The following is a 14019-nucleotide window of genomic DNA, read 5'->3' on the forward strand; positions in this document are numbered from 1 at the left end:
ACTCCCATAAAAAAGTTGGCAGTAGGTATTTTGAGAAAACTTTAGCCGGAGAGGAACTGGCCTCACAGTCTATGAGCTGGGGTCAAATTCCAGGAACTTCTACATGAGTTTAGGAGGGTGCTGCCAAAACTTCCTTCCCTGCGAGAAACAACCTTAAATGGTTTGAATCACTATTAATGGGCTGACGTTAAAAAGCCCTGTGAATAAACATTACCCAAGTATTAGGTGAGGCACACAAATTATGAGGACTCTAACTTTTACCCAAGAGCTAACTCTGAAGGTGCTAGGACATCAAGCTTATCCACGTGAGGTGTTCTTCCTATGTTTTTCTCAGTTCCTAGTGGTGAAGACCTCAGTAAATATTTGTAAAATTTAAATAATTCTTAAGTAACACTGAGCTCTTGGCAGTGACCTCATTTCTAGTTGCATTTTGGAAAAAAAAAAAAAAAGGTTTTGAAGAGAGGTTGGGCCTGGGAATGGCAGTTTCAGACAGCAGCTGAGAAAGAGACTAGCCCTCATCTCAGGCTACGCGGACTAATAGTATACACTCCAAGCAGCCAACAGAAAGGCAGGATTCAAATTACAGCACACCTCAGTCTTCCTGCACCACAACGCTTCAGCCTTAAAAAGCTTTAATGAAAATAGAACAAAATGACTAATGAAGATAGAAGGCTATTTAGGAAATAATACTCACAGATGGATGACTTTCAACAAGTCCAAGCAACTGGTGCTCGGATGTATCAGTCTCTGGGGTCAGCCTTTGTGGTTTTCCTTTAAAGCTTTCCTGAGACAAACTGCTCACTCACTGAGGCCTGTCGTTGGTGTGAACCCAATCGGCAACTTTCCCAGTGACCCATGACAGAAAATCTGCCTTGCTGCTGGGGCTGGCCCAAATCACACTCTGAAAGCCCACTATGTAATAAGACTAGTTTTATCTGTGAAATAAAATTAGAATTTAGGACTGGGAGGGGTATTGGACCAGCTCAAATCTAATAGTTCTAGTCCTGTCATGCAACGGCTGTGTGTGCTTGAACCAATGTGCCACTCCCACACATGAAAACGAATCCAAGTTTTTCTATCAGAACAGAGGTGACAAAAGTACCTTGCTGCTTGCTCTTGTGTTGTCAAAAAGCTCTGCCTTGAAACGTTCACCATTAAGGGAAATGATGGGAGACGGCTCCATATCACAGACTTCGGACAATGTCATGGCACTGAGCTGCTCTTCCAGAGAAAGGGCTAGGCCCTCGCTTTTCAGTTCTGCTGGGTCCAGGGCCTGAAAAGAATACAGGAAGGGGACAGAAGAACAGGTGGGCAGTTGAGGCAGCAAGCCATGTTATTTGCCAATGAAGTACTGATTGTTTAACATTTCACAAGGCAAAATGTCTTATAATTCATCAGTATCTCCTCAGAGACAATCTGATTCAAATGTAATCTTGCAAGTTTTTAAAAAATATTTTATTTATTTATTCATGAGAGACAGGGAGAGAGAGAGAGAGGCAGAGACACAGGCAGAGGGAGAAGCAGGCTCCATGCAGAGAGCCTGACATGGGACTCGATCCTGGGTCTCCAGGATCACACCCTGGGCTGAAGGCGGCACTAAACCGCTGAGCCACCCAGGCTGCCCAACCTTGCAGGTTTTTATAACAGATTAAAGATAAAGCAAAGGATGGAAGGAAGAGATTTGCCAGATTACATGATCATCCTGTTCACCCCAGCTAAACAGTACAGTTAATTAAGCTATTGATAATCAAAACACATTACCACAGCTCTTCAAAAAGAGTAACAGATTCATCTTAATTAGATGGACGTGCCTTTCTCCAATGTAAAGGCAACTTTTCCAATTGTATAAATACTTGAGTTTTCATGACTAGCCTTAAAAGCCTCAATATTGCCTGAAGGCAGAAAAAACTAGTACCTAAATTGGCTTCCTGATGCCCTAAAATACCAGAGTACTCATGAATGGTTTAACAAAATGACATTTTCCACTCTCAGATAAAGTTTATGTACAAAAAAACCCAACAACAAGAAAAGCTGTTCTCAACACTATGGGAATTATCTCAAGATCAATAAAAACTAATATACAGGAAAATAAACAAGCTTCCTCTTCTCTGCCCTACCAATAAATAGAAAGACCCCAAGATGCCATTGCCCTTGATCCGGCAGGCTGGACCCGTTATGGAAGACTGAAACGATTTCTCTGGCAGCCACTCTGGGGGTGCACCCTGAGGGCTCTTCTTACCGACTTCAGCAGAGACAGGTGGCAGCAACATTGGCGGAGTCTCAGCAAGCGGGTCAACAGTAAGTGGGGGGTGCCGGGTCTCTGGGAGTCTGCTGCCACGCAGGGTCCAGGCCTACTGGACCCAAACTCCTGGGCCACTTCCACGAAGGGACACAAACCACGGCAAACAGTACAGGGTTTAGAACAGAAACATGGGGACAGATCGCAAACCGAAAGAGGCTGTTCTGAACTTCCTGGATCTGAGATTCAATAACATCATTGTAACTGACCTCTCTACCAAGTGAGCCACACGAAATACCTCGTGTGGTATTCTTTTGGCTTTCTTTACAGACCAAGCTGCATTTTAATAATGCAGAGTTCAAAAGTAATCTAAAAGAAGTTTCTATCACCGGGTCTGGGTGAAGGCAGATGGGCTTATGTTACTTTGGTTTGAGGTTCCTAGCTAAGGCCAAATCTCTGATACCAAGAACTCATAATGGCCATATCTGTAATTTTACCTGATCTAAATCCACAGTTTCATAACTTGTATATACTTAGGAGTGTCCCACTGCTTACCTTTACTGAATGGATTACCAGGGCTTCTTCCAGACTGGTTGCCCCCACCTTCACGCCCTGCTTTTAGATAGGACTGCAGAGCTGACCTACCTCAGATCAAAAGAGAAAATGCACATGTGATGTTTGTTAAGACAAAAGAGGTTTACCAATGGTCACTGCTTAACTGAGCTTGCAGGAGGAACTCGAATAAGACTTGTTAAATAAAGTCAGGCTCATGGCAACCACTGACCAAAGATAATTAAAATTATTTTAAAAGCCAAATCATTATTTATTTAAAGATTTTATTTATTTATTTGACAGAGAGCATAAGCAGGGGGAGCAGCAGGCAGAAGAAGAGAGAGAAGCAGGCTCCCCACTGAGTAGGGAACTGGATATGGGGCTCCATCCTAGGACCCTGGGATTATGACCCGAGCTGAAGGCAGACGCTCACCCAACTGAACCATCCAGGTACCTCCCAAATCATTTTTTAAATGTGCTAATAAAACATTAATATTATAAATATTATGTGTGATAACTTATTAATTTATAATATTAATGTAATATCAATATTAATTAGAATTGGTTTATATTTAGTAATAAATATACTACATTAGGTTTACAAAGAGAAAAGAAACATATTCACATTGGAAGTGAGAGGTACCAAGCGGGAGAGTAAATCCGGAACTTAGGGAAGGATAAGAGTTTTAGAGAAAATACAAAGAACAGGTGACAAGGATCAGAGTTTTGTTTTTTAGGCTCCAAGGAGATGCTGAGTAACAGGTCAAAGGTCAAAGAAATGTTCTTTCCCAATATGGCCCCATAGGACCAGACAGACCTGATGCACTGTGACCATACTATCTGGCTTCTATGCAAGGAAGCCAATGAAGAACAGGTTCAGTGTGTATACAAGATAGAGGTGAGCCAGAGTGCGGGTGAGGAGAGAAGACAAAGAGGGAGATTTAAAAGCCAAAACAAACAGACAGATAAAGGAACATAGATACCCAACTCATCAATAGTTCTATAAACACTGTCTGAAGAAACTTGACCCTTAATTCACTTCCAAGCAAGAACAGCAACAACACAACAATAAATGCGAGGTGCTTCCTCATCGCACACACCTTGATTTTGCCAAAAGGACACTGTAAACATTCTCCTCATCTTCAGAAAGCTTTAAGCGGTGCACGTGAAACTGACGCTGAGGTAGCATCACCTGGAGGAAAAGAAGAACTCAGCTTGGCAAAGTCAGACAAATGCCCTGGGCATTACAGAGTAAGTTCCCCACAGGTGACCCTGGAAACCTAGTCAAGCCCCAGACAGCTCTTCCACCTGCCCTAAAAACAGGACTGCGGTGACACATGACGACCTGGGGCCCCCTCACAGGCAGATGGGACCCTCGGAGGCTCCCAAGCAAAGCAGATGGCTGTTTGAGCCAAGGAGAGGGCATACCACCCTCCTTCTTCAGCCTCCCTCAGGGACACGTATAAATGAGATGATTACCAAGGGCTTGCCTGTGGAGTCCAGCTGGTCTTTTGTTCTCCTCAGCAAAAGGCCCTTGGTTAAAATACTTAACCGCTCTCCTCCTTTCTTTGAACCATTGTCAACCTGGCTCTTCCATAGGTGGAAATCATCAAATGGAGAACAGCGAAGAAATCTTTTTTTGTTGTCGAGGAAGAGGACAGAGAGCAGGACAGAAGAATTGGAGAAATAACAGTGCAAGGAGAAAATAAATAAGGGTCCAAAGAAACACACAAGGTGAGAAGCAAATCATATTTTCTGTTACATCTGTCATTCAATCAGTTCTTAACAGTGAATTTCATAGCAAAGCCCTGAGAGACACATCAAAAGAATCTAACTCAATAACAAAACCACATTGTAAAATGTGAATTTTCCCATTAACGATGTCCGTATCATCACAACAGGACATATGAACCAATAGCTGTGATTTAATCCTAAAGCTTCAAAGCCCGGCAAAGAAATTCCATTATCCTCTGATGGGCTGACTTGAATAAAAGCAAGGGCTTTAAAATCAGCATTCTTTTCTGTTTGCTTCCAATAAATAGTAGGCCTAACCTTGGGCCATATACTTTAAAGCAGGAAAAAACCCCAAACATTCACTGGACTGAAGAAAGAGAACTTTTGTTTCCTTTCATTTTAATCCATTTTAAATCTTTCCATATAGTGGGGCTCGATGTGATCATAGTCCTGTATCTGCCAATCAACTGATTACTTTCTCATAAACATGAATTCTTTTGCTCTTTAGAAGTTCAGAAGCTTGCCATCCGCTACATGAAATAATCTGGCACACTCTGGAGCTTTCTCTTGAGATAGGAAATAATGATGAAGGGTTACTGACACGGTTCATATTTCCATGATCCTGAAGGTTTTTACTCACTTCAGCAGTGAATACATATCCAACAAGGTGTTCTGAATGGGAGTTCCAGTGACAGCCCAACGGGCATGGGCTTGTAGCTTGCACACAGCCATGGAAGTCTGTACTCGCGGATTCCTGACACAGTGGGCTTCATCTAATATGATTCGAGCCCAGACTATTCGAAGCAAAGGTGTTTTGGCAATATCCTGGAAGAAACCCAAGTAAAATCATCAACTGTATGGGAAAATGCCATGCCTTCAAGAAGATAAGGAGAAACAATGAACAAGTACTGAGATCCACTCTAACCATCAAGTTTTAGGGCTTAGGTCGGGCACACTGAAATCAGAATTAAGCTGAAGAATCGAAAAGTGGAGATTCTCAGTGGGTAGAAATAAACAAGTTGACTTGAGAGTCCCAATCTCTGAGTTTAAGATGCTTAAGAGTAAAATATTTTACCTTGAGTCTTGAAGTTAAAACACAAAAGTGAGCAACGGCCATGCGTCAGGATGACACTATGTCTCGTCTAGAAATTTACTCGTTTCAATAAAAATATTTACTAAATTTACGAAAATTCACTACAAATTTACTGCAAGTCTACTTTTATTTTTTTAAAATATTTTATTTATTTATTCATGAGAGACACAGAGGGAGAGGCAGAGACATAAGAAGAGGGACTCCAGGATCACAACCTGAGCTGAAGGCAGACGGTAAACCACGGAGCCACCCAGGTGCCCCTAAGTCTACTTTTATATGTAAGATATGAAGTCAGACATGAAGCACAGTTCCCAGCCTCAAGGAGCTCAAAAGGGAGCAGGGAAGAAAAATAAGCAGAAAGATTAATTATGGCACAATGTTGATATATTAAGTATCACTGGATAATTCAACACATGCTGGAGGAACCTAGCCAGGGTGGCTCACTGCTGTCTCTCTAATACCTGAAATAGCATCTGGCACATAGGAGATATTCAGGATGTGCTGAATATGTGGAGTGCTAGGACTTAAGTAAGTACAAGGTATAGGAGAGGCATTTAACCAAAGGATTAAAGGATTCTTAAAGCAGGTAAAACAAACAAACAAAAAACCCAAACTAACCTGGAAAGGGAACAGAGGCAAAGCATTCCACTGAGAGAGAGCAAAGGCACAGCAGTGTGACAGAGCAGGGCAGACATACATCCCTTGGGACTAAGAAGGAGAAGCCACAGGGAAGGCCAAACTATAGGAGATAAGAGCCCCGTCAAGTAGGACAAGGTCATAAAAAGCCTGATTCATCCTGGAAAGGAACTACGGTTTTATCCCGAAAGCAATGAGGAACCAGTGAGGAATCTGAAAAGTTCATCATCGACAGGAAATCAGAGTTGGTCTGACTGGAAAAGCATTCTAGAGATTTCCCCCAATATGGAGATCTGATGAAAAATAACATGCAAAAGATTAGCTCTTGGAACAGCACCACATTTTCAGGAGAAAAAGCCCCATGATAATGATGCCAGAAAGCCTCTATGCTATTTGATGGAGACAACCCTGGACGCCCTAGCAAACAATCAATCTTCCCTGGTTATCAGTTAGCCTCAGGCCCCTTGGTAGCCTGACTGCATGCAACCTCTTTCCCTAGGAGGTGGAAGACAAGCAGGAGTAACAGCTTGATGCAAAAATGCCAGTATTAAAATGCTGCTCTTCACGTTAAATATAAAAAAATATCCTAAGAGGGGCGCCTGGGTGGCTCAATGGGTTGAGCCTTTGCCTCAGGTTGTGATCCTGGGGTCCCAGGATTGAGTTCTGCATTGGAGCCTGCTTCTTCTGCCTCTGTCCCTCCTCCAGCTCATGCTCTCTCGGTCTCACTCTCACTCTCAAATAAATACATAAAATCTTACAAAAAAAAAAAAAAAAAAATACCCTAAGAGTATACCCAGAAGGCTCTAAAATAAAAACTGCAGGAAGTGGCACTTCCCATATTCATGTGACAGGCCCCACTACAACTGCTATGCAGTTACTGTTCACTCTACACAACAACTAAATACTGTGCCAGACCTCAGCCTTCATCATTGATGATAAAGGTCTGGAATAAATAGGAACGAAGAGAGGAAGGTACTTTCCGTGTCCACAGGTGCAATGTCCAGGCCATTCCTGACCTCACAAGAATGTACCTTTGCTGTATGTGATGCTGTGGGAGGCCTCCAGTTAAATTATGAGGTGCTGGTCCATTTCCCTGGTGGCTCCCAGACTCACCTTCCCCATACTGGGGTTTGCACCAGGGATCGCTCCCTCTTCTTTCTGTGTGGGAATCTCCTTGGCCAGAAGGTTATAGGTAGTGATCACGATGTCATATGTAGAGAGGCTGTGCAGACAGAACAGGAAGCAAACAGTAAACTATCCCTCCACATTGTGACTGACAAGAGAGGGGGAGTTGATCCCTTTATAAAAATGCCTGTGACTAGGACAGTGGGCAGAATTCATTAATTCGTGCCCTTAATCCACACATACATGGTAAATTTTACTTACTTGGCTTCCTTATGTCTTTTCTCTGATCATTTTTATAGCCTGTTTACTAGAGCTAAACGGCCTCCCTGTTCCCATCACATGAGTCAGAAAAGAAAATCTCTGGCTGGAGTCATATTAAGCTGGATTTGATCTGGCAACAAGAGAAGTAGGGCAGGGCTGGGAATTAACATGTAGTAGTAATGATTTGAGCTAGATTGATGCTGAAGTCCCAGGGAAGTAAGAAACCCTCAAAGAGTTGTTCATCTAGATCTGATCTTTCACCTTATCATTCTATAACAGATTTCTGAAAACACATTAATCTGGCCTTGATATTTGAGCATAAATATACACATGTAAGCTTTGAGTTTACCTTGCCTCTACTCTTTACATGTAAAGATTCTTAACAAAAAAATCTTTTTTCCAATGAAACTTAATATCGTGCACCTGAGAGAATGCCCATAAATACTTTTGATAAAATGATACGCCTAATTCAGAGGGAACACTGTCTACACGCCGACTTAGCATCATACGAAGAAGAAGGATTAAGAATGATTCCAATCAGCCAACTAGTAGTACATTTGAATACCAAATTAGGTATGACTGAAGTGCAAATCAAGTAAGGTGCAATTAATTTCTAATAACTATAACAGGGGCACTGGGGTGGCTCGGTCAGTTTAATTATCTGCCTTCAGCTCAGGCCCTGATCCCAGGATCCTGGGATCAAGCTCTTTGTTGGGCTACCTGCTCAGCAAGAGGTCTGCCTTTCTCTCTCCCTCTGCTCCTCCCCCATCACTCATCTCTCCCTCTCTCTCTCTCTCTCTCTCTCTCTCCCCCCTTCCCTCCCTCAAATATATAAAATCTTAAAAAACACAAAAACCTCCCTAGAACAAAGGCTAACCACTGATGGTACTCTTCTGGAGAAGGCATGCAGGTCTGTCACGGCTGCCCTAACACCTTTCATCTGCTAACGTGACCCTCATTCATGAGAATGGGTGTATTGGAAGACTGATGGCCCCCAATTTTGCAACTCACCCCTGAAAGACTACCACTCTGTTCTTTAGGAGATAAAATATCTAATATGCGAGATTGGGGAGATTGTTTAGAAGCAGAAACAACTCGGTTCCTTGACGAGGTCAGCAAGTATTCAACCTAGACCATCATATCACAATTAGGAACAAAAAACGATTCCTTCAGGGACGCCCAGCTGGCTCGGTAGATGGAGCATCTGACTCTTGATCTTGGGCCCTACATTGGATATAGAGATTTCCTTAAAAAGAAAATCTTAAAAAACAAAAAAAATCCTTTAAAACCAAAAGGCAAAGCTAGGACTAAAATTACCACCTGGGGAAACATTTTCCTTCCTGCTTCCTGATCCACCCCCTTCAGGAATTCAGTTAGGTCTAATCTAAACCCTTGATTCTAAAACTTCGTAGATGGTTCCTATGTGAAAAACATAGCCAGTCCATACCAACTAATCATTAATATTCTACTAAGATGCTCCGTAAGACCAGGCTGGTTACATTTACACGAACGGACAAAGAATGTGAGTTTGGAATCAGAAATTCAGCAAGAATGAAATAACTGTGGCAGACCCTCTTGCGCCAAGAGAATGCTGCTGCTTCCTGACCAACAGCTCTGGCATCTCAGGCTACCTCCCATGACAGCTCTTGTTGACGATGGTAACGAGGATACAGCAAAAGAACATCATTCTCTTCAGAGAAGCATCTCCTAGGGATGCCTGGGTGGCTCAACGGTTGAGCATCTGTCTTTGGCTCAGGGTGTGATCCCGGGGTCCTGGGATCCAGTCCCACATCGGGCTTCCTACAGAGAGCCTGCCTGTGTCTCTGCCTCTTTTTGTGTGTGTCTCTCACGGGTAAATAAATGAAATCTTTTTTACAAAAGTAAACAAACAAACAAAAAAGATGCATCTCCTAGCACAGGTGAAGGATGCTGGGTGGCGAAAGTGCCTTTAGTCTTCTCAAGTATCATTAGTCCTGACTATCAGAAAGTTCAAGGAAGGCCAATATGACCCCTCAAGCCAAGATGCTAAGAGCTGACACCGAACGCAGTGTTTCTGCACTTACACTTTTGCACGTTGATCCCGATTGGGCCCATGATAGAGACAGACTCTTAGCGTGTTGCTGCTCACACGTTTCATCACCTCGTTTTTCCAGTGATGGATCAGGGAAGCAGGACAGATGATCAGCGTGCCACGGGAAGTGAATTCACGGGAGTCTTAAGGGGAAAAAAAATCAACACCTCATTACTCTCATTAAACAGTCTTTAACCCTTAAAGTTATCTCCTCTTTTTCTGGACTATTCTTCCTTCAATCAGTATTTTTAACAAACTGCTGCTCTTATTTCCACACACAGTATAGAACAGAATGGGAAAGTAAAGGGGTGGTCTTTTAACTCACAACACTTCTTTATTTTCCCCTGTACAAAGGTCAGACAGACAGTGGCTAAAGGAAGAAAGGAAAGGGCACAGTACGTGGTCTCCATCTAAAGAAACCAATGTGCTTCCAACAGTGGTCAGGAGGTAGAAGCAGGATCATTTCCTACCTCAGCCTGAGCTGGTTCGTTACAGGGGGGTACTATTACTTTTCTTTCTGAAAAGCGTCACCTAATTACACATCCACCTCACAACAGAAGTACAAAATTCCTAAAATAAGCAAAGATTACCCAGGAACAGGCTAGCAAGAGTATTTGTACCACTGTCCCACCACCCCCATCTCTGTGTGTGCATGCAGCATGTCACTACTGCACCCAGAGCCACGGGATCCAGCTGCCACCAGGAGAAGCCTTGAGAGTGGAGAGCCAGATCTGCACCAACCACCTGAGAAAGGTCCTTGCATATATGGCAACTCACGTGTGATGCAGTGTTGCCAACACGTGACATATCGGACCTTTAAAGTACACAGACAGCTATTTTATTTTATTTATTTATTTTTTAGCTATTTTATTTTAAAAACAGAGGTTGAAGTGAGAAATTGTTGAGAATTTGGAAAGCTGAAGAATTTCAGAAAACTTGGAAACAGCTTCTGCTATAGTGGCTAAAATCCAAAGGTGGGACAAACCTTCCTTAAAAAAATAGTATTAATTAAAATCTTAAAAAGAAAAAAGGGGATGCCTGGGTGGCTCAGCAGGGAGCCTGCTTCTCCCTCTGCCTGTGTCTCTGCCTCTCTGTGTCTCTCATGAATGAAGAAATAAAATATTAAAAAAAATATTATTAACTAATTTGGACCAGCCCCATAGTTGTGTCCTCAACATTAACAAAAATAAGAGCCATTTCAAAGCCTTGGCTTTCTTTTTAAAATTTTTTTCTAATCACAGGTCAAGCTAAGTTGATAGCAAAAGAGGCAATGATCACTTGTAATTAGCATATCCAGCATCAGAAATGATGCCAGAGGAAAGAGTCTAACACTGGTTCTCTAACAGACTAATGACACATGACCAAAAGTATTCTTTCGTAGCCTAAAAATGTCCACTCTCTGCTGGCTCAGATAATTTCGGAAATAACAGGCTATGAGGGTGTTTGGATACCATCTTTGGAAAGCCAAGTCAATGCCACGTTTTTGTCCTCTTCTTTGGTTTTCTCTCGATTCTTCTGGGTCAGAATGAGGGCAATCATTGTTAGGGTTTTTCCTAATCCCATATCATCCGCTGGAAAAAAAAAAAAAAAAAGGAAGTTAAGATAGTTTATCACTTAGGGCAAAGAATCACCTCCACTTCAAGAGAAGAAATCACTGGCATACCTTGGCTCCTGCTGGTTCAAGCACTGTTCTTTCCTACCCTAACAAATCCTTCACCTTGTGTATGAAGATGAACCCTAGCTCTTGCTACTCATTATCCAGATCAAAGACATGTTACCATGACTTTTGCAAGACTTATAATTTAGACCTTACTCTGGTCTGCAGGCTGTATTTACCTAATGCACTCACTGGTATCTGTCTCTCATTTGGTGATACTGACTAGTTTTTAAAAATTTTTACTCCCCCAAAACCAAAAAGAGCCAAGAGATGGAGTTAATTCAAAACAGTCCTCCATTCCCTGAACTTCTTCATCAAAGAGGGACATAAATTAACATTTCTCAGGTACTGTCATTGTGCTGGTCATTGGACTCCTCTAATTTAGTTTACTATTTTTTAGACCCTATAAAATATTCTCATCCTCACTGTAACAGTTTAAATAATCGCTGACATAAGCAGAAGTAAAATATCACAGTGTGGATTCTGGTTCAAATTCAGGCCCTGCTACTTTGAGTAGACAAGGAGCTAACACAGCAGGCCTCACCATCATTCTAGGGAAGGCCTGCGGACAGGGCCGGCCTTGGGAACTCGATTTCAAGCAGGGTTCCCACCATTTCCAGAACTTATAAGAGTGGTTCACTGCGCCTAAACTGCACACACAAACAATACGGTTTATTCTATATGTTGACAAATTGAACACCAATAAAAAAATAAATTAAAAAAAACCCCAACAATGTGGTTTTGCTGAACATCTGCTTTCCTTCTGGAAGCCTGGGATTCCAGGACCAACCAGGCCTGAAGCTGCCAGTGTGACCAACTTCCAGTAAACACTTTAGGCCTGAACCCCCCCACTCAGCAACATCTTAACAAGTGTCATCACAGCTCACCCTGGCCGACTTCACTGCCAAAGGCCTCTGGAAGCTTGTACCCAGTATCCTCTGAACTTTGCTCCATGTGCCTTTTCCCATCGCAGATTGCGACTTATAACAAATCAAAGTAATCTTACTTTTTTTTTAATTTTTTTTTTTTAATTTTTATTTATTTATGATAGTCACAGAGAGAGAGAGAGGCAGAGACACAGGCGGAGGGAGAAGCAGGCTCCATGCACCGGGAGCCCGATGTGGGATTCGATCCCGGGTCTCCAGGATCGCGCCCTGGGCCAAAGGCACGCGCCGAACCGCTGCGCCACCCAGGGATCCCTAATCTTACTTTTTTATTTTGTAATAAACCCTAGCCATGAGTAAGATACCATGCTGTGCATCTTCCTAGCAGAGCATCTAACCTGGAGCTAGTCCTGGGGATCCTTATCATAGCCACTTACTAGCCATTGTGGCCATCTGTCATGTTTCCTAGAAACTGAGCACCTTGGAAAATTTTATTTTGCTGAGTTTCCAAAGCAGAACACAGAAAACTTTCTTTCTAGGCTCCCCACACCTAAGGCCTGGCAGCGTGATCTGGCTCTGGAGAATACATATACTCACACAAGATTTCGAAGATGTGAGCAACTTGAGAAAAGAGGCTCCCTGTGAAATCCTTTTGGCAGGAAGGAGTGGAGACAGGGGTCTCTGACTTTGGGGTGGCTTCATAGAACAAAGTAGCCATGACAGTTCCCAGAAGACACTGAGGCTATTCCTTGGCTTTGGCCATGCTCCTAGATGTCTGGCCTCCCATCTAGCTCTCCACATCTCTCAGACTGTCTGTTCTGTGCCACCAGAGAATGAACTGTCTCTCTGCTTAATTAGTCAGTCAGCTTCTGCTTGTAGCCACGACTTGGCTGACCCTACAGCTATGTACTCGAGTATGCTGCTTTACCATCCTGCACCTCAGTTTCTTCATCTGGAAAAGGGGACAGCAAAGTGCTCACTCCAGAGCTGCTGACAGGACCAAATGAAACAATATAATATGTATGTTGGCTCCTATCATAACACCAGACTCACCCAGAATTCCACCATGTGGCTTCTGACTTTCCCGCCATAGCAACCAGGCCAATGCCTGCTTCTGGTGCAGGAGCAAGGGGACCTGGCAAAGGGAAGAACCAAAAGCTGAGTATAAATTCCTCATGTGCGCTGGATCCTGACTACTCAGACTCCACGCTTTCCTCTCCTTTTCTAGAAGTGATCCTCCCAATATTCCAGCTGTCGTGGGGCCGCTCACTGCACCTCAGAGGTCCGTGACTCCACGTCTCACCTAGGGTGACCACGCATCCTGGTCTGCTAGGGACAGACTTGCACCTGCTAGCCAGCATGTCTACCAAGAGCATCCCCCACCCCCTCAAGGGAGTCTTGCTTTGTCTGCTTGAATCAGCCAGGCAGCTTCTACTGTTTGCAAGCAAGACCTCTGACTGGCCACCTCCCTTTCACTCCTGAGCCACTCCGATGTTTTCTGTTCATTCTCTCTGTAGGCAGGGTCCCAGATCTGCACTGGGAGTCATAAATTTCAGCAGCTCTTTGACGGACACCCCCTTCCAGTCTTTTAATCCAGCTCATCTGGTACTCCATGACAAAAACAATCTTCAGGAAACACCCGGCTCAAGGTTCTATGGGATCTCGTCCCATCTCCTGAGTGAATCTATCTGAGCTGCTCCCATGTGCCAGGTTGCATCATGAGGCAGGCCCCCTGCTCAGTGATGTCACCTGCTGCTCCCCATCTTC

General features: G+C 43.3%; 1 protein-coding gene across 2 annotated transcripts in view; it reads right to left on the reverse strand.

Moving 5' to 3' along the window:
- Window positions 1-14019, reverse strand: part of TTF2 (transcription termination factor 2) — a 40048-nt gene that overhangs the window by 8864 nt on the left and 17165 nt on the right. For both annotated transcript variants that reach the window (XM_041756785.1, XM_041756784.1), the window contains 10 exons: window positions 13306-13387; window positions 11163-11282; window positions 9704-9854; window positions 7368-7476; window positions 5166-5350; window positions 4271-4424; window positions 3892-3983; window positions 2795-2880; window positions 2240-2376; window positions 1103-1273 (listed from right to left, as the gene is read on the reverse strand). In XM_041756785.1, the coding sequence (XP_041612719.1) occupies window positions 1103-1273; window positions 2240-2376; window positions 2795-2880; window positions 3892-3983; window positions 4271-4424; window positions 5166-5350; window positions 7368-7476; window positions 9704-9854; window positions 11163-11282; window positions 13306-13387 (1287 nt within the window). The remainder of the gene's footprint in view (window positions 1-1102; window positions 1274-2239; window positions 2377-2794; window positions 2881-3891; window positions 3984-4270; window positions 4425-5165; window positions 5351-7367; window positions 7477-9703; window positions 9855-11162; window positions 11283-13305; window positions 13388-14019) is intronic.

The sequence above is a fragment of the Vulpes lagopus genome, chromosome 5 (assembly GCF_018345385.1).
Source record: "Vulpes lagopus strain Blue_001 chromosome 5, ASM1834538v1, whole genome shotgun sequence".
Taxonomy (NCBI): Eukaryota; Metazoa; Chordata; class Mammalia; order Carnivora; family Canidae; genus Vulpes; species Vulpes lagopus.